The 22,342-nt window shown below is 33.4% G+C and overlaps 1 protein-coding gene across 1 annotated transcript in view; it reads left to right on the top strand.

The window, feature by feature from the left end:
• Positions 1-22,342, top strand: part of Ac76E (adenylate cyclase type 2 Ac76E) — a 618,104-nt gene that overhangs the window by 480,297 nt on the left and 115,465 nt on the right. Inside the window, exon 10 of the mRNA XM_085825247.1 lies at positions 5,130-5,291. Coding sequence (XP_085681373.1) covers positions 5,130-5,291 — 162 coding nt within the window. The remainder of the gene's footprint in view (positions 1-5,129; positions 5,292-22,342) is intronic.

The raw sequence follows: 22,342 nt of genomic DNA, 5'->3' as shown, positions 1-22,342 counted from the left end.
ATCATTTTCTTACATACACTGCGCAAAAAAATATTAGATTTACATATAGCATTGTTCTAATATAAGTATTTTGACACATAATCGGACTTTTCTGCAGTGGCATGCCAATGTTTTCCCATATTTCGATTCTAGAACTCAAATTATGCCACACTGCCAAGTTTTATAAAAATCGCACGAGTAGTTTTTAAAGAAATTAGCTCTCAAAATTTTATCTCCTCAATGCTAATTAAATTTGGTATATATTTATTAATCTCTCTTTTTTATTAAACTTATCTGGTTCTTCCTTTCACATTTCGAAATTTAGGTTCATTCCTGATAAAATTCGCCCATTTTTTATGATTTATTTTTAAAATTTGTATTTTTAATGCAGAATTTCCGAAGATATACGTGAATTTACATATTGGCCCGCTTTGAAATTTGGCATACTTGTTGAAAGCGATAAAACATCAAATGTGCTTTAGGCACTTTGTTAAAATTATTTGAAGGTAAGAACTATGTAACTTTTTCCCCTCATGCACAATGTAAAAAGGGAAACGAAAGTAGGTTGCTATAAATTAAGAAGTTCGCCAAGTGAATTATTCTTGGCGCAAACTGAAAAATATACGCCAAGAAACATTTTTAAATTTCGCCATAAATTTCTCACCAAATTTTACAAAATTTAATATTTAGGCATAATTTGAGTCGTAGAATCGAAATACGAAAAAACAATTGGCATGGCATTTCAGAAAAAGTCCGATTTTGTGTCAATCTACCTATGTTAGAATAATGCTATATATAAATCTAATATATAACCTAATCGCGCTTTCGAGACATGAAAAAGGCAATTTGAATTTCGTCTTTCGGCCCGGTAGAACGGGAGATATAGAACTGTCTCTTTTTTTTTCGCAGTGCACATAAGCATTTTCATATCTATATTTTTTGTAATCATAATCACTGGTGTCAATCATTTTTAATAGTTCAGAATGGCAAATGGCAGCCAAAGAAAAGGGGGGAAAAGAACCAAAACGTTTAAGATAAAATGTCTTATTGAACTTCTTTTTTCGAGTGTTTCTTTTTACTAAATAAGAAAATATAATTAGTATTTTTAAAATACCACCATATGCAGCTACACACACTTTTTTCTCTTCTATTTTCTTCTCCATTTTTTTATCTCTTCACCTTTCTGGATAGTATTTACCAAGATGTTGATGATGTCACTGCTAACGCTAGGAACAGTAACTAAAGTAAACAATAATTAAAAGTAGGCAACATGCTCCTTACATCTCTTTTATCTCATAATATCTTAAAACTAAGATCAAAACGGTTTCCCAAAATGCAAATTATAAAATTAGATGTCAATAATAAGATCTGTAATATGCTATGGATTATATGATTGAAATCTTAAAATTTACAGTTTTAAATATATAAAAACAATATCTTACTTTTTTTTCAAATTAAAGATTTTAAAACTTACGACTTCCATTTTAAATTGCTTTTATATATCGTTGCCACACGCACCTTCAAAGCAAAGAGAGATTAAATTAAACATGGTGATACATTCCAACGTTTTCAGATCCTGAATTAATATTTTGGATATTAACGGCTCGTACAGATTTCGTTAATAAACATAAGAAAAAAAGATTTTCCTTTCAAATTTATTCTGTTTTTAATTGACAAATTAAGCGATTCCATAAACGTAGCCATAAGCGCAGAGTCATTTCAGTTATTATTAATTACTAGCTAGAATGTGAAATTACATTGGCTGGGTTCATTAAAATGATCTATATATGTATATAAAGAGAATGTTCGTTTGTTTGTGTGTGTGTGCTATTCATATAAATCTACGTTTTTATTCCGAACTTGATAACATTTTGCACACTTGACTGAAAACAAGAAGAAAGACTCGTCTGCATAAAACTTCGGAAGACCAACACACGAGATTCACGCTCAGGGCATTTGTAATAGAATATTGCTCTCACGACACCCTTCTAGCGCACATATTTCCTAGATTAGGTTCATGCCGCCACTATTAATCGTCATGTCGCCACTCCGCTAATACAGGCGACTATCACGTCGCCTGTATTAGCGGAAGTCATATGTGCGAAGCAATGAATTCATAAGTGTTTTTTACAAGAAATAAATATTAATATTTCTACACGATTTCAATTTTGAAATCACGTTACCCGTATTAAGTTCACGTCACCGTTCTTACGTTTCCGCGATCAGTTTTTATTGAAATATTTTTATCACGCCATATTGGTTTGCTCTTTAGCATAGTGAAACGTTTCAAACCAGAATAGAACCTTTCAAACTTAATTTCAGTCTATCAGTTTCTTGCATATATCGAAAATGGTGAAGAAAGTGGCTAAGTGGACGATGGATTTACGGAAGTTCATTTCTGTAAAAAAATATAACTGATTACAATGTAAGTGGCAGTTCTCACTAAAACTATTACATGACGCCGTGTTAGATCCATTGCATTGTTAAGTTTTATTTGAACTACCTAAAATTTTACACTATTCATCGTGAACCAAAATAAGAAGAAAATTGCTTTCTAACTGAGATTTCGAAAAAACTACCGTCAAGCTTCTAGATGAGGCGTCCTTACTTTGCTTAGCACCCGGGCAACGTCGGGTGCATCTAGTATCATATATACGCGCACCGAACCAGATTATCAAACTAAGTCTGATTACCGAATTATCAAAAATGTACCAAATCATTAGCTGCTAGTTTATGGAATCTTTTACTGCAATTGTATTTTAGAATACGATCGCAGATCGGAAAGTAACCCATTAATAACTGTTAGTGTTTTATTCTTTAAAACGTTTAATAAGTCGAGAAAACAAAACGGATACTAAGTTAAATATATACATTTTAGTTATTTTTCAACATACGTATAGAAATGATCGCTGAATTTTTTATCCCTCTTAGAAAAAAGATTAAATATACCATGTTCGTGAAAGTCCATTTTCTAGTCTTTCTTCTAAAATAACCATTAAACTTTGCAAAGAATTAACTAAATTTTCTGAAGCCGGAAAATATGACAAATCATTTACAGTCTTGCCTAGATTCAAACCACAAGATCCTTCAATTATTAGCTGAATGTTCTGGCGGCCCCTCACCCTAGAGGTATGGTTCTATACTACTCTAAACATTAACTTGTAGAATCGTAAGTATAGTCAGATGACTTCGTGGCATTTATATGTGAGTTTTGCTAAGCAAATGTTGTGTAATGTACATCCTTCCTGCCGTCTCATTTTGCCACAAGATTTGCTCATTCCAGAAATTATGTAGACTCCAACACTGGTCTCGAACTAAATTCAGAGGGTGTTTACATATTTTAGAACTATACTGAGGCAATTTATTTAATTTTTAAAATGTAAAGAGCATTTTTAAATATTCGATCATATAACCATTTTTCTGGACTACACGTCTGCATCCTGATTTGCATGACTGAAAGTATTTTCTTATAATTTCCATTCCTCTTCCCCGATTTTGCAGAGTTCATCCATCGTGATGAGTTTGCCCATCGTGATTAAATCTAGTCGACGTCATTACTTTATTCAATAGGCACTGTTGAATTTCATTATGATACTTTCTGGCATCGGATTCTTGCAAAAGTGTAGTTTTGCTATGTTTCTGGAGGATTTCAGATTCATTAAAAGATATCATAGATCTTCTAACCCGAGGAAAATTAATCTTGATTTGTTATTATTTTACGTATTAATCTGAATTGTGTAAGGTTTGTTATCTGCATTTGTTAAAAGAAACGCTTCTCATTCAAAATTAAACTTGCAAACTTTTTAACATACACCATTTCCTACTGTTTAGTACAACTAACTATCACTACTGACGATTATAATACTATTAACATATTACGACTATAATACTACTAACATACTGTTTAAATATACAACGTTTTAATGTAACAAATATTTATGTTTAAAAAGTAAATCTTCACACTTTTTGCGTACTCTATTTAAGCGTAGATTATTTTATTGTAATAAATACGTATGGTTAAAACGTAAATCTGCAAACATTCTACCGTAACAAATATCTGTTATTAAAAAGTATTTCTACAGAAGCTAACGTACAGTGTTTAAATGTAGACTGTTTTAATGTAAGTATCGCCAAAATGTAAATTAGCAAACATTTTAACTTGTACCTGTTGCACTCTATTTTAATATAACACACGCGTATTACTAAAAGGTAAATCTGCAAACTTTTTAATGTAGCAATAGGTATTACTAAAAAGTAAATTTGCAAACGTTTTAAACTTAACAAATATGTACCACTAAAACGCAAATCTGCAAACGTTTTAATGTAAGAAATACGTGTAACTAAAAAGTAGATACACTACTTTAAAATAACAAATATGTATTACTAAAGAGTAAATCTGAAAACTTTTTAATGTACCAAATACGCATCACTAAAACTTAATTCTGTAAACATTTTAATGTACACTATTGTAAGGTGACAAAAATTATCTCTAAAAAGTAAATATGTGCGTTTTTTAACGTAACATATCGTATATTAAAGAGTTACTGTAACGTATCACTAAAACGTAAATTCGTAAACTTTTTAACTTTTGTTATTTAAAAGCACATGATTTTTAAGTAACAAATATGTCTCATTAAAGAAATCTGCAAATCTTTTACCGTATCAAATATGTTTCACTAAAGCAGATCTACAAACATTTTAACATACACTATTTTAACATAATATTAGGTATTACCAAAAATACGTAGTAACGTTTTTAAGTACGTGTTACTAAACAATAAATCTGAAAAACCTTTTAACTTACACTATTTAAATGCACACTATTTTAACATAACAAATACGCATCACTAAAAACGAAATCTACAAACTTTTTAACTTACAATATTTTAACTTAATAAATACGTATCTCTAGATAGTCAATCTGAAAATTTTTAACGTAACAAATATGAATCATTAAACAGTATATATGCAAACTCCAGTATTTACAACAAATACATTTAGCGGCAATACCGCAACAAATACATGTCACTAAAAAGTAATTTGCAAACTTTTTAACGTAATGAATGCGTATCACTCAGAAGTAAGTTTGAAAACTTTAAACCGTGTGATATTTTATATAACTACTGTTTCTTTTGTTTCTTCCCTAACAGAAAGCGGAATCACTTGGGCCTTTGCTCGGTGAGGTGGATTTGAGGAGGAGTTTCCGTACTCGACTATCGACGAAAATGAGCAAGTACATGGAATGCTGGGGAGCAGACAAGCCTTTTGCGAACATTTCGGAATCAACCCTGGCCAAGAATATACGACTTACGGTAAGTAATGACATTTTAATAAATTCTTTGCGAAGGGATAAATAATGCTTAGGTTTTAATACTTTATCTCAACGTCTATCTAGGGTTCAGTTAATCTTAGCTAGCTGCATTAGGCACCGACAGTTCCAGACAGGGGCCCTTCAACTTCTTTTCAGCGTCTTTCCAGATAGGCAACATCAGGAATTGCACATAAAAATAAAGTTGCACAAACTTGTTCTTTCAGTTGCTACTTGAAAGAAATTCTAATACACAACAAAATGAGTTGCATGTTGTTATTTCGATTCCCTGCTACACCAGTTCTTTCAAATTATCAATGATGAAAGTGATTCTGCTCTAGTGAACATATAACGGTCCAACTTATTGTGAAATTAATTTGCGAATTTCTAGAGGTAAACCTGATTGATACAAGGACTGCAGTAACGAAGCGACGGGACATCAGGACCTTCTGTAGCTCACTAGAACTCCTACTGAAAGGGCCGTCCAGGAAATGTTTTAGCATTATGGCCACATGTCAAACATTTTCACATGCACAAAAAAGAGTTAATAGCTTAAATGCTCCTGGACTCACTGTTGATTCCATATCCGCCATGGCCTTTATTAGATAATTAAATTATTTGCGTAGCTCTCACGTAATATAAATTAAAAATAAAATTAAAAGAATACAAAAACAAGATCGGTGTAGCTGGGAAGAAAGAAAAAAATACGGGTGTTGCAAAATGAAGAATAATGGCTCGACACACGTGACGAACTTAGGAAAAGGACCTTTGCGGAGGTGACTATGGAATGGTTGGAGGAGGATGGGGTGAAGGATGGAGGGTTGAAGATCGATTGGGGTTAAAATTGTTCGTCCCGATGGGTGCATTTATTTTATGAAATTTAAGAGAGAAAATTAAAGGATCTTTATTTCTTCTACCATCGTAATTTATTAAAAAACTTTAAAGTTTTATAGGTACCAAAATTCTTTTCCTTACCACTCTTCACAGAATACCATCTGTTGCAAAGCCAATGAAATGCCAAATCGAGAAAATAACAAAATTATAGGCTATCATTTTCTTAATAAAGCCAAACTTAACATTCATAAAACAAATATTCATTACTTAAATTAAAATTTAACAACAGCAATGTTTTCAATGAAGGAAAAATTACTTTTTGCTTCCAGCAATTTTTCTAGAGTCTTGAGATGTTAATTATCACTCGAAACGTCAGCAATTAATTTTTTTTAATCTATGCTTGCCGTTACTTTCCTTGTTAAGAAAATTTTAAATAATCAAAATAAATAAATAAATACGAGTGAATAAATAAAATTAAAATAATAAATAAAAAAAATCTGAAATGTTTCAGATTTTAAATTACGTCCAAAGAGGCGTTTTTTTAACATTTTTAGTCCAAAGGGGCTTGAGTTCCAAAGGACTATTACTTTCGTTTTGGTATTTTGCGTCAGACTCCTATAAATATCGGTTCACTTTCAAACTGTTGCCACAAAATGTTAGAGTCCTACTTCAAATTTGAAGAAATTAAATAATGAAAAATCTGCATAAATGTAATAACGGTACCTAGAGCCATCGAATTTTGAATGACGTAATCCTCCAACGAATATGGTATGTGGAAGACAAAATTTGAAATTTGGAATTTGTTTTATTATCGATTTCCTATTTTGTAAACTTTTAACGAATTTTTGAATAACAAACTCAAGAATTTCAAAGCGAACAATGACAACGTTGTGCAGAAAAACATTTTTATCTCCAGCGCGTGAGTCTCTGTATCGGAAATTATAAAGGTATGCTCATTTTAAAACTGTTTTGCGATATTGCTGTTGAGCTGGATCTTATGGTTTAAGTGCGAAGAACATGATATTTAATAAAGAAAGATAACACACAAAATGTTAAAAAACGGCCCTTTGGACGTAATTTAAAATCTGAAACATTTCAGAATTTTTTTGTATGTTACATTTATTCATTAACTATCACGTTCTTCGCACTTAAACTATAATATTTATAAAGTATCTCTCGTCTTCCTAGCGTGCCTTCATGATGTAGTGGTTCTGCACGCCGGGACGGTATTCCAGAGGTCCGTGGTTCGATTCCCGGTGAAGGCGTTTGCTCATTTTTCATCTTGCCTGCTTCCAAAAATACATAATGTAATCAACATCAATATCGCAAAGTAGTTTTAAAATGAGCATATGTTTAGAATTTCCGATACAGAGACTTACGTGCTGGAGCTAAAAAGGATTTTTCTGTACAACGTTGCCATTGCTCGCTTTGAAATCCTTGAGTTTGTTAATCAAAAATTCGTTAAAGGTTTACAAAATACGAAATCGATAATAAAACAAATTCCAAATTTCAAATTTGCTCTTCCACATACCCATATTCGTAGGAGGATTACGTCATTCAAAATGCGATGACTCTATGTACCGCTGTTTTATCACAGTACGAGAAATATACATACTTTTATGCAGATTTTACATTATTTAATTTCTTTAAATATAACACAGGGCGATAATACTTTGTGGCAACAGTTTGAAAAGTGATTCGCCGTTTGTAGTGAATCGACGCAAAATCGCAAAACGAAAACAATAGTCCTTCTGGGACAAAGCCCCTTTGGACTAAAAAATAAAACCTTTTAAATTCCCCTTTCTCTCTGGTCAAAATTCAAATTTCGCCTTTTCACTTGTAGAGTTGCTCACTTTGAAAATGCTAATTACAGTTGAACGTGAAGAATCTTAAGCAAAAAATCGCTTGATTTCGTGTAACAAGAAACAACAAAGTGGAAGGGTAAATAACTTTTTATTATTCAAATAAGTTTTAAGAGAATTCCGTCTTGGAGTGTACAAAAAAAGCCGACATTTGGGCTTTAACTTAAGAGGCTAAGAAGTGAACTAAAACTAATCTAAACTAAAGAGGTATAGCCGAAGCTATCAAGATTCTAACCGAGTTGGCCCCTTAACGCTAATTGACTGCGAAGCTATCAAGGGCCTGAGTACGTCCGAGCGTAATAACAGCTTTGAGAGAGAGTAGCCAAAAAGGCGGACGCGCCCTGATCAGAAACTCTGATTCTCTCTAACTCAGCAAGTAGAACTTCGCGGTTAAATACAGCTCTTCCTCATTATGTATTCAGACGTGATTCGAAAACTACGTTCTGGCCGGAAGTAGTAAGTTGAAGTTAAGAATTTGACAGTAGTTTAACTCAAAATTTAACTGTTAATAAAATTAACATAATCCTTACACACCATTTCTATAAAAATCTATAATATGTCACTTACTTAATCTCTACTGTTTTATTATTTTTCTCCTATTACCAACCAGTTCGTGCATTTTTTCCAACTATCCATATAACTGATATGAAATTTTTTGGTGCTCGTTAATCCCAGAGCTCCTTTTTTTGCGATTAGTCTCAAAACGGCATTTTGCACCGGTTCACTATAAACGAAGTATCACTTTTTAAATCGTTGCAACCAAATATCATCGCTCTGTATTATATTTAAAGAAATTAAATAATAAAATAATAATAAAATAAAGAACTTGCATGAATGTATGTATGTTTCTCGCATTGTAAAAAAAAGACGATACCTAGAACCATCAAATTTTGAATAACTTAATCGTCCGCTCGAGCATGGACACCTGGAATCAGAATTTTGAATTTCAAATTTATTTTATTTACTAGTTTATATTTTATAAACCTTTAACGAATTTTTGCTTAACAAACTCAATGATTGCAAAGCTAGCAATTGCAACACTGTAGAAAGAAAAAAAAAACATTTTTATCGCCAGCGCGTGAGGCTGTCTGTTGGAAAATCTGAACATGTGCTTTTTTTAAACATTTTGTTATATTGCTGTTGAAATGAATTTCATGTGTTTTAAGTGCGATGAGCTTGATATTTTAATGAAGGTAACACAGTAGTTTAATTTTAAGAAAATTATCTCAATTCTTTGCCTAGAAAAAGAAGTTTTAATGGTAACCGAATCTTGTTAGTATAAAACGTTTGTTAGTAGGCAACGATAATATATTTTCTCAATTGTTTTATTGTGCAGATGACGCTCGTTATAATGGTTCTTCGCTTACACTGGAAAAAGAATGTTATAGTCTAGTTCACTGCAGCCAAAACTGATTTAATATACACTTCAGCGTATATTATACCATTCATTATAATAAAACGATCTTCATAACGAGATTTGATTGTACTAACATTTCCAGGATGCCTCTTCTAGAATTGAGATACAGAGATATCACATGCCAGAATCAGGGAAAACTCAAGATTCAGCATTCAGTTATTTAGGTAAGCAGTGTAGGTTTTTCTAAAACTATAAAGAGATCTAACAAGTCCAACATTTCAGTAAGACAACTACAGGAGCTCCTAACAATAAACCTACATTCCAATAAGAATACATAATCATATTAATTTTACTAGATGTAATAAAACAGCTTCATTTCCACTTCCCGTATCTTGAATCTCACCCTTTCTTATTGTTACCTGTGCTACTCTTTAGGCCTCCACTCATCTGTAAGTAATTAGAGAAGACGAATATATAGCCGACTCAGAGAAATCATAGATTGAAGGTCGGTTCATGTTTGCCTTGCCTTGATGAGTCAGTTTTTGTATAAAGCTGTCATGAAGTTCAACCGTTAGAATGGAAAGGTCCGGCATAACCTTCGCAGCTAGTTTGAGAAAGTTTATCTTTGTTAGTAAGACGAAGGAAATCACACTGTGGACGAATCGATTTTGAAATTTAGGTTTGCAGCTTGTTGTGCGAATGCAGTACGAAACGGAAAAATGACAGAATATTTTTTAAATTTTCAGAACCCACCGCTAATGGGGGGAATACGTGAGGAAATGTTGTATTAAGTAAAACAAGCCAAACATCAGAATTCAAGTAGTAATATTCCCTTCGTATATTTCATAATCATTTACTTTATATTACTCATTATTTCCAAAGAAGGAGGAAATACTTCAAATCCAGGTATTATATTTCGAGTAGTAGTACCACTCACATACTACTGAATGAAAGGTACAGTAATAACATCCATACATTCTTCCTTTACGAAGCTTCGTCACAGAAATATTAGAAGTACATCGTGCTCAGAACACAACATCGTGCCGTGGGCAATCGATTGGATTGTCATCTAGAAAATCCTTCTAAAAAAATTACCTATTTGAGAGGAAAGACCTCCTCCCTTCTTTACCGCGATACTTAGCAATTTGCTATGTATGCTCACCACCCATACTCTTCTCCCATCCCCAGAAATAGAGGAAAGGAGCGACAACAATAGTTAGTGACAGTTCTTGGTCAGCATATAGAGGCAACCGCATCTTCCATTTATTGTTGGCTGCGAGTTTGCCTTGGCGATAGTTTTTATCGTCTGTAGTAGTGTTGTTCCCAGCGGGCTGAGAAATGGGAAGGAGTGGAGTAGATTATGGCATCACAATCTGTTGCTTTCCGCTTCGTGGAAATACCTAGAAAAAAAACGAAATACAGATAGAACTTTTTTACCGTCCTTGGATTTGCTGCGCAACGATCGTTTCAGCGGATTTCTTTCCAATTGTGCCCTCAGATCGTCTTTAGTTTATTGGATAATTCTCTTTTTTCCGTACTCTTTAAATGGATACAGTTCAACTCGTTTCTGTGGAGAATTGTCTTGAGGTTAAATCTAATCAGCCATTTACAGGTGGTGTTTACATATTATAGAAGGTTTTCGGGGTCGTTTAATTGATGTTTAAAATGTAAAGGGTATTTTTATATGTTTGTTCTGATAGCCCTTTTTCAGGATTATAAAGTCTGTATTGTGATTTTCATGATAAAAGGAAGTTTCGCAAAATTTCTAGGGTTATTGATTTCCATGCCTCTTCTTCTCTTCTTTTCAGAATCCGTCCATCGTGGCGGGTTGCTCTTAGAAAGAGCTCTTTTTGAGAGACCAGAGGCACAATAGCCCATAAGTGAATTATCATGGGACTTCTCAGGAATACGTTAAAAATGTATATGGGCAATATCTGGATCAGTCTTCATTGCAGAGAATGCAGTGGCACTTTTCGAAGTATGACTCATTGCTTTGTCTTAATGTTATTTCACTCTTTGAAAGCAATGGATAAACAAATGGATATTCTTCTGCAAATGCTGGGCGTAAAAGTGTCTCTTGATAGTATGTTGATTTTCACATTCCTTTCCATGTTCTTATTTTTTATGTTCTCTCTGTGATTTTAATAAACCCACGTTTCATCCAGAGTCTAAATGTATTTTCGTTCGTCTCTCGCTAAATAGTTTATATGTAGGGTTCTACAAATTTTTCTGTTTCGAGCAATATGGCTCGGCAAAGCTGGTGAATATTATGTTTCTTAAGTTATAAATATTAGGTGGTTTTAATTATTGTTGCTGGAAATATTTTATTTATTGTTGCTGGAAATGTATTTAAAGACTCTGAAATAATCGTGGGCGAATTTTCTCTTATTATTAATGATTTAACTTTAGGAACAGTCCGTATATTTTTCCGGTATTCATTTGGAGACGTTTTTTCATATAGAAATAACGATTTACGGTTTTTCCTTTCCGATAAATAATAATGCTTATTTTTTATTTAAAACTTTTAACACAGTGCATTTCATAAAATTTCTGAATTATTGAATAGTAATATTTCTCAAGTGAAGGTGCAAAAACATATCCTTCGATCCACAGCTTGTTTAAGTGAGACATTTTGGAAGAAGAATAAATTCAGAGAGTATTTCTCTTTTCAAATAATTAGTTGTTGCTAGAATTGTTTATTCTAAGGCATTTGCTTGTTTTAATTCTTTATCAAAATCGTTCTAAAAATGTATAACAAACACCCTCTGTAATTTCACTTACTTCAAATTTCTTGCTCAGAAGAACTATCACATGTACAAGTAAACTTAAATTTAATTGAGGTCCTGTAACACAGAAACTTTTAATTGAAAGACTTATTGCGTTAATCGCCATATTTTAGTATAAAGACAAAAAAACACACCTACCTGCAGAATTTAAGGTACTCACTTATTTAAACCGACAAATTATAAGATATTTCTCCCTCTTCCCTAGCGTGCCTTCGTGATGTAACGGTAGCACGCTGGGCCGGTATTCCAGAGGTCCGTGGCTCGATTCCCGGTGAAGGCGGTTGCATATTTTTCACCTTTTCTGCTTCCAAATCCTAATGACTCTACAAAATCACATACTATAGATCAGTTGTTACCACGGAACCCCAGAAATCTTCATGACCGCTGAGGAGGTCTGCGGCAAATTTAAATACATTTGGTGATGCGTGGACGATATCTAATGTTCGACATGGTCTAACGTAAAATAAAAGTAATTGTGGCCTGTTTTTATTAATATGAAATTTAAAATAAATAGCAATAAATAAATTAAAAGCAATTTTTATTTCTTGTATAAAACAAAATGTGATATGATGTGTGTATGAGTGAGCCGAAGAAAAAACGCAGACATTATTGGGTTGAATATTTAAAGTATGGCTTTATTCCGTTACCAGATATAGTACTTCACTTACGAGCCTTCTATGCAATAAAACTTTGTCAAACGAATCAATGAAACTTAAAGAACATTTGAGAAAAGTTCACAGGGATAAAAAGATAACGATTTAACTTTTTTTAAAACAGTCCAAGAAAATACCAATATTGCTACAACATGTGAGAACATGTATTTCAAAATACCAATATTGCGACAATATGTGAGATGACGATGGACTTGCGTGCATATTATACTCGTAATATTTCTTTAGTCTATATATTTCCAGATATGAACTTCTGGGATATATACAGGATTCCTTGTCAATGTGGTTTAATTTGCATTGGTAAAACTAAAACAGTATTAAAAGGAACGTGAGGCATATGTTAGGAAAACTGAAACACATAAATCCTCTGCTGCCCAGCACTGCCAGTTATAAAATCACATTACTTTTCTGCAGACAGAATTATTCAAGAAACATCTTCCGTTGGCAAATTAGGTTTTCTAGAAGCGTTTCATATTCATAAAAATATTTTAGTCATAGTTAACGATCCCACTTCGGATTCGGTTTTACCCTCAGCTTTTAAGGAAATAATTTCATAGTTGTGTTCATTTTTCATCCATAGATGACGCTGTACGGGGAATTTAAAAGATGTGTTGTTTTTAAATATTATATGGTTTGACTCTTAAACTTTATGTCGTATAAGTTCGAAGAAAGCGATGTTTAATAATAAAGCTAATAAATGCACTATCAGGAGTGAATTTAAGAGCAGACTGGCAACTTGTGAAGCTCTCTGAGAGCATAAAAAACCCTTAACACATCCTCTGGAGTGAGCTTAAAATCTGAAGTCAATTGTTTTACTCCTCATATTTCTGTTAGGCGTTAACATACATGAATATTTAGGTTATAATTTATTCTCTCTTTGGTTTAAGCCTTCATTCTTATGCTAAATAATTTTACTCTATCTTTCTTTGCTATGTAACAGTTAATGTGTAAAAGAACATACAGAATATTTTATACGACTTGCAGAACTTCCCAAATCTGACCTAACTTGCAAGTTCCATATCATATTTACTCTCTCCCCTTTTTTCTTCCTCCTACAAAGTAAAGGAAGCATTTTAATTGCAAAACATTTTTGTTCTCAGATTTCAAAAGAAGTATCCATTTTGACTGTTTCCGAATCTAATTTGAAAGTTTTTTGCTTGACTTTCGGACAGAATAAAGGACTCTTTATTTCCAAACGGATTACCAAACAGATTCAGAGTGTATTTTTTGCGACATCTATACGTATCTACGTATGTATCTCTAATAACTCAAAAACGATTAACTTTGGAACGTTGAAAGTTTGTATATAAGACTGCTATACACCTAGTTGTGCAAATCCCTTTTGCACTGCAGTCGGACATATCAAAAGTATATATGTCCAGTCACCCTTACCCGGCATAAAAGCTTAAAAGTGCTTACCTGTCCTTTATTTTCGCCATCGTTGGGCGTAATCATATACTTCCAATCACAGAACGGTTTTAAATGACGACAATATTCATGTTTTAGCAATGTAAGATTTAAAGAAAAATTATTTTTGAACAAATAACAAAATCTACCTTTGGAGTTCCTATACTTATACTTTTTAGTTTTATACTCTTTAAAAAATCAAATATACGAGAACTTTGAATCTCGTACGACAAAAATTTCGGATATTTAATTTCAAAATTTGCAATTTTTGATTTCATTTCAACTTGCGTTGGGGGATCGGTTCATTCAAAGTCAGAATAACTCGTGAAAATAAGTTTAAAATTATTATTTTTAAAGAAATTAAATAATTATAATCTGCATGTCTGTATGCATGTTCCTCATATTGAGAAAAATGACGGTACCTAGAGCCATCCAATTTTAAATAACGTAGTCTTATAACGTATTAAATAACGTATGTGCACCTCGAAGCCGGAACTTCAAATTTTATATTTCATTTTATGTAAAGCTTTAATGAACTTCTGATTAATAAATTCAACGATTTGAAAGCCATCATTGGCAACAGTGTTCAGAGTAAAACATTTTAACTCCAACTTGCTAAAACTATATATCGGAAATTCTAAAGATATGCTATTTTGAAATAATTTTTGATTTTGCCGTTGAATTGAATTTTATCTGGGGTAAATGCGAAGAACATCATATGTAATTAATTAATTTATCACACAAAACGTTAATAATGAAATGATAAAAAAAGTTTTGTAAGTCATCCTACTAACAAACTGAACCTTGATATGATGAACTGTGAAAAGACTGAAAATAGTAAAATGTGTGCCAGCACTTAAAACTGCATTTAAAATTCTAAACACATGTTGCTTTTAAAATTCTGTAATTTGCTGTTGAATTAAATCTGTCTTAAGTACGAAAAACAATTATGCTTCATATTAGAAATACTTAGGCTGTCAGGGCTACTGTTCCTTCTAAAAGCCTTTGGAAACAACTGCAAATCCTGAATGGGAGCAGGGAGCTTATTGAAACTATGCTCGTGTGTGTGTAGAAGATACAACAAAGATGGGAAGGGTTAAAATTACCCTTTATTTCTCACAGCGTACAGCCGTCCCACACTTCGGGATACAAAGACCAGCACTTATGGTCTAAAACGTAGAAAATAAGAAGTAAACTAACTTGACTAAAAAATAAACTTAGATACTTTACAAAGACTAGTAAAGCGAAGATTGGCCTTTTAACTCTACGTTTGTAGTGAACAAAATGCAGGAAACTACAATACGTCTTTAAGTATCAGCAATAATTAAGTTCTGGCCATAAAGGCAGACAGAAACTGACTGAAAAGCACGCACGGGGTAAGGCAGCGAGAACTCTCTTTTTAACTCTCTCTTTTGGCTAAAAGCCATATCTTAAATACTTAATAGTATGCAAGCTTATTTGCATAAACAAAACTAATAGCGCTTATTCTGGCCGAAAAGTGAAAATAAGAGAGGATAACAAAGTTTTAAAATAAAATAAACGTTAGTAAAACTTAAAATCTTTACAAGGTTAAAATGGCAAATGCTCATGAACGGTGCTTGAGCTAAAAGGGACAAAACGAAATGGGTTTGCAGGAGTAAATGCAACAGCAGACTGGTTGAAGGTGATCTCAACGAGAGCGTAAAAATTCTGTAACAAAGCCTTATGGGCAACCTTTAAAATATAAATCCTTTAAATTTTTTATTGCCTCTGCACACCTCTGGACCTTAAATCATTACTGCAATTTTAACTACTGTTTGTGTCATTTGCTACAGTTTGCAGTTCCTCGCCAAGCTCATTGCTGTCATCATCTTCGTCTCCATTCAGTCTGCCTTCCCAAGTCCAAAGATCTTCAGAATCATCCAAAATATCATATATCGCCGTTTTCCTAAAGAACTTCGCTATTAATTTTCACCAGTCGGACCCCCAAGCGCCCAAAACGCGTGAGCAAATCAATCAGTAAGAAGAAAATTATTATTATGGGGACGAATATTTAAGCGATCATTTTATGAACTCCATGAGGATGAGGAATATTACGTGAATACTTATAAAATTTTCAGATCATCGTGTTAAAAAGCTAGGGGGAATAGCCGAGAAAATACGGTATATATTCTCAAAATCGGTTAAAAAACCGTATTAATTGCAGACGGTTTAGAACAAAGTTTTGAACAAATCAACTTCGAATGCTTGTTTTGAACATGTCCCTGTATGTTCGGTATTCTGCCTCATGCATATATATGAGGTAGAAACCGTTTTACAGGAAAATGCTCAAACTACAATCACGTCTGTTAAACATTTTTTTACATTAAATTTGCTGTAAAATTTCTGACTTAATGTGATCAGTCTGCATTTTTTAGCCATTTCATATATATCCTTTTAATTTCATGACAATTACTATTTACAAAGGACGTCTTTCACTGTAAAATAAATGTTGATAATAATGCATTGTTTGAAAATTGAATAAAGATTTCTGATATTTTCGAATTTACGGTTATCATAGCTTATTTACATCCAATCGTAAAATAAATTATATTTTATAGCATCAAAGAAACGTTTGAATACCGTTAAGCTTACATTACAAATAATAGATTTATTTATTGACTTTAATTCTTCTAAGTGTACAAAATAATTACTTTTTTTTTTTTTTTTCTTCTACCAATTTGCTTCGAATCACACTTTTTGCCCGTACCGCTTCTGTGTCGAATCACTTTTCAGATTGTTGCAATTAAATGCTATCACCATGTATGAGTTTTAAAAAATAAATAATAAAAAATCTGTATGTGCGCATACATATTCTCTCTGGAAATACGACGGCACCTTAGAGCCACCGAATTTTTAATAAACTAAGTCCTTCACCCGAACATGGATACCTCGAAGCCCAAATTTTGAATTTTTTTTAATTTAATTCCTGTTTTTAGAAATTTAACAAATTTTTAATTAACAGACTCCGATTTGAAAGTTGGAAGTAGCAAAATTGTCCGGTTCAAACATTTTTACCTGCAGCGCGCCAGGCTGTTCTGTTCCGCGAAATGTAAGATATTTATCTTTCAATTTCAACATACAAGTTTGGCTAAGTGAAAGCAACATATTGGCCACTGCCTAAAATAAAAAATATTATGACCTCTACGCACCAGCTTGTTGCTATTCAGTAAAGCAAAAAATATTTAACTTTCAAATTTAATCTTTCTGCTACGGACTTGCAAACAAACAGAGGGAAAACTAATAAACTCAGTTCTTAAAAATATTTTTCTCCTTTTTAATCTGATTTATTTAAATAAATATTAATTAGAATCATGAGGCGTCTAATTAGTAGAAATATTAAATGCTTTAAGAAAAGACACTAGCTCGAATCATTAAAATCTTTATATAATTTTTTTCCTTTTTATGGAACTCTTTTGGAATGCTGACTTGTTTTCAAAGAAGTAATATAGCGAGTTAAAAAAAATGTATGACTACGCTAGCACTCTATCGGCTGTTCTAAATATATTTTGTGATTTTACTCTTGAATTTTATATGTCGTGATTGGCATATGAAATTCAAGTGAATGATGTTCAGTAATAAAGCAAAAAAGTAAACACATTGTGTTTGCGAGAGTGAGCTCAAGAGCAGATTGGTAACCTGCGATAGTCAAAAAGACCATTACAATACTTAAGAAATCCCTTTTTTCAAAATTAAAATTTGAACCCTGTTAATTTTTGCTTTTTCTTTCTTTCCATTTTCTTTAAATAAAGGCATGTTTTCCTGCATGAATTGTTAGCTGTATCTGAGGCTGAGTAGTTAACACAAAGAAAAATAATTTATCATATAATTTAAGGGGAAAACATATTAAATAATTATATAAACAAAATTCATCTACAATTTTATATTTTGAATGATAAATGCATAGAGAGGTTTAAATAATGAAATTTATTAATTGTATTGTCAAAATTGCATTGTTAAATGTTTCATGGTAGTCCCACCCTTTTATTATTTGCGATCTAAAGCTGTAGATGATATCTATCAACAGATTTATCTAATCTATTATATTATTCGCGTTTAATTATAAGATAAGTTATTTTTCTCCTTTTAGTGTATTCATTATGCTATCAATTTTAAACAAAAGTTTATTGTATGAAAACCTTTTTACTTTTAGTTGTATTTTATTCAACCTCATGCAAACCTAATCATAGCAAAAATTGTATAAGTAATCTTATCTCTCATATTTTGAGCAAGATCGTTTATCAAACACTGCCAAAAGTTCTTGATAAATGGCACACTTGATGTCAAAGCAAGTCCAGAGCTTCATTATCTGAATGCATGTTTAACGAAAAAGATGCATATTCTGTATTAAATTAAGGTATAAATGCTTTAGAATAAATGTCAAAGTCTATTTCCCACCGAGATGTCGAATTTTCTAGTGTGGTGTAATGCATCCAAATTTCCATTCCTCAAATTAGATTAAACTGGAAAATCACGTTAATGTATTACCGTCTTTAAATGAATTTAACCTCAGCTGTATGGTAATGCATTAGACAGGAAATGAAGGTGACCAGTTCTCCAATATCTGTCAGCATTTGTTGGAAAAGAGGGTGTGAAACGTATTACTACAGTCAAAAATTTCGTAGCAAAATAGTCAAAAGTGACATTCGTTTATTAAAACTATTATGACAAAATAGATGTTTTAAAATTGCTTTACAGCATTCGGACGGTTATAGCAGAAAAATTGTCTTATGACATGACCCCAGCCGACGCCGAGTGGTTGAGACGGCTGAAAAATTGATAGTTTCGTATTAGGTGAACTGGCTGGCTGTAAGGATGCTTTTCTTGATTTTTATTTATTAACGAGAATTTAACGAGAATGTTTAGTATACAAACTGCCGCATGCAAACAAGCTATGGAGTGAAGGCTATGTCTCTGCCTTTTCCGGAGAGAAATATTCCTATTCCATTGCTCCACAACATTGTGTAATGCCTGATATTAAAATTTCTAAGCACAAAATAAGTAACATTATCATCGGAAAAGGAAATTACATTTATTACTTCTGCATGTAAAGAAGGCTCCAAACGAATACCCGAAAAAAGTACGTGCTGTTCCTAATTTTTGTAAAGTTTCTGGTGTTGCGTGTAAAGTTTGTAAAGTTGCGTGGCCCCAACTTGCCCGCAACAATAGTAGTGACTGCTATGAACTGGAAAGTACACAAACTCTTAAGAAGGGTTTAACTCCCTTTTTATTCCACTTTAGAAGTTACAGATGCGTTCACTTGACGCTCACAAACTACGACGACCCGGCGGTTAAATAAAAATAAGAAAGTATAACTAAAAATGAATAATAACAAATCACTACCTACGAGGCTCTCTAAACGTAACTAACTTAACCGCGTTCTAAGATACAGCTGAGATTTCAGCAAACTTTCTGAATAAAAAGTTGAAAGATTCAACTAACTGCCGAATCAAGCACACAGGCCGAAACGCGCGGTTCTTAAATTTCTACCTAGCAACCTTCACGCTCGTGAATCAAGAAAGCAAACTTACGAACTCGTTTCCCTTCTATTTAACTTAAATTACTTCTGCTATTTATTTTAATACTTTGCGCGTTCTACTAAAATTTACATACTCTGGCATTGGCAATTCCAGGGGAAAGTAAAGGCTTGACAGGAAAGATAGCTTAAACTTAAAATAAATGTTAGTTAAAATAAAAATAAACCCTACAAGTTAAATCGATAGTAACAGGAGGAAATTCGCTGACGCAGAAATCAGTTTCAGAAGCTTTCAGTATATTTGTAGCAACAATAAATAAAATGATAAATCAATATTAGACGCAAAACAATTCGTACAGCTCTGAATGAAAAATATTTAGTAGGAGATAAAATGGAAATTGATTCTGACCCTTACTGAAGCACTAGTTTACCTAAAGAACTGCAACAAAAGAGGTTTATTATTATCGAAAACAAAATATATAAACCTCGTTCCCTCAATAACAAAACGTTTCAGTAAGCGGTTTAGGATGGTCGCAGGAATCTCTTACGGTAAGAAATTAAAAATAATAAAAATTGGAAGAAAATTTTAAATGAACTCAGCGTACCATTAAGAGAAAGTTTACGTATGATGTTGACAGAAGACATTCCATTTTTTTACCTCGATGACTTTCAAATAGTGGAATTTCGTCAAGACAAAGCAAAGAGTCATACTTCGAAAACTAATACTGCATTCCATGAAAAAATGAAGACTGATGCAAATATTGCTTACCTATAGCTTTTTAACATGTTCCTGCGAAGTTGTTTCATCCCCTATAGACTATTTTGTCTCTGGTAAAGGACACTTTCTAAGCACAATCCTGCTATGACAGATGGACTTTGAAAAGTCATCGAAGAGGAATGGAAATCACAACCCTTATACATTTTACGAAAATCCCTTCTCTCAAGGAAACCACGATGTCCAGAGAAACGTGCAGTCAGATCGAACGTCCAAAATATGCTGTTTACATTTTTAACATTAATTAAACGACACCGCGGACGCTCTAGAAACGTGTGAATACCCTCTGTAGAACATCTTTCTCGAAATTATGTCTGATCTTTGTTAACAGCCCCCCTAAGCTTTTCGTATTCAAATTATACCGTCACGCGGGTTTTATCATAGCAAGAAATGTGAAAAACGAGCAGTTACATCTTTGGGATTCGAACACCGGGCTTTTCTACTATTAAGCCGGACGTGCTTCCCCTTACACCATAACGCCTTGAGGTAGAAATGGAGAAAACGCCTTACATTTTCATCCACTCTTAAAGGACTACTAGAAGAGGGGACCTAATCGCCAAGTCTTGGTAATGACGATGTAGTAATACAATTTTTATTAAGGGAGTACAATAATTGAGAGAGATCGTTAATGATAACAACAGTAGACTAGAATACAAATTATTTTGTTTTTGGTTGCTATAGGTTACCAGACTGGCAGCGTTGAGTTGTAGGAGGCAAGTCGCCACAGTACTCCCCTTCCAGTGCTAACGATACCTTACAGATACTTTGGGTTGATGCGAACTCACGGTCCAAGCGTGTTCTTATCGTAGCATCTGATAAGTCGTAAGTCGTGGTTTCTGTCGAAATCTTGGAACAGCTTGCACTGAGGTTCGTTGGAGATAGATGTGGATCTTGAGACGGAATTTGTGATGGTGAAGACGCATTCGCTCCAGTGGCTTCTGGTGTCCAGATAAATGCCGGCTTAAGACGGTTGATACTAACGACGACTTCTTTTTCGTTGACCAAAATTTTAAATGTTTTTTTTTGTTTCGAGCTAGCACTTGATGGGGCCCGGAATACTGCGGTGCGAGTGAAGGCTTTAAAGCATCACATCTGAGAAAAACATGAGATGAGTTTCTAAGTTCTTTATGCACGAACACAGTTTGTTTGCAATGAGCGCTGGCAGGAACTGGTCGCAATTTTGACATACAGTTTCTAAGCTGATGCACGAATATAACAGGATCTACGTTGCAGGTAGATGGATTGACTGAATGTACGAAATTACCAGGCAAACGGAGATTAGTACCATATACCAGTTCGGAAGAAGAGGCATTCAGATCCTCTTTTAACGCTGATCGAAGACCTAGAAGCACAATAGGTAACAAACACATCAGTCCACTGTAATGCAAAGTGGCATCGAATTGATTGTTTGAAGGAGCGATGAAATTTCTCGACAATTCCATTGAAACTTGGATGGTAGGGGTTGTTTCTCACTTTGTAAGTGCCCAAATATTAGTGACGTGTAGAGTTGGGACTCGAACTGACGCCCCTTGTCAGTAGAAATCCGCTCTGAAACTCCAAATAGTGAAATCCAAACGGTGTAAAATGCCTTTGCCACAGTATCAACTGAAATATCTACCAAAGGAACGGTTTCGGGCCAGTGAGTAAATCGATCACTGCAAGTAAGAATATAGGAATATCCATTAGAAGGTGGCAATGGCCCGGCCAAGTCGAGGTGCACGTGATTGAAGCGATATGAGGGCAAATTAAAATTTTTAAGTTGGCTGGTGGTGTGTCTGACAATTTTAGGTCTTTGTCACTCCAGGTACGAAAGTGTTCAGTTGGCTATGTCCTTTTGCATGCTAGGCCATACGAAACGTTTGCTGTATC

Source organism: Stegodyphus dumicola, chromosome 10 (assembly GCF_044657685.1).
Source record: "Stegodyphus dumicola isolate Sdum_Otavi_A_Nest chromosome 10, ASM4465768v1".
Taxonomy (NCBI): domain Eukaryota; kingdom Metazoa; phylum Arthropoda; class Arachnida; order Araneae; family Eresidae; genus Stegodyphus; species Stegodyphus dumicola.
This window is presented reverse-complemented; position numbering and strand designations above follow the sequence as displayed.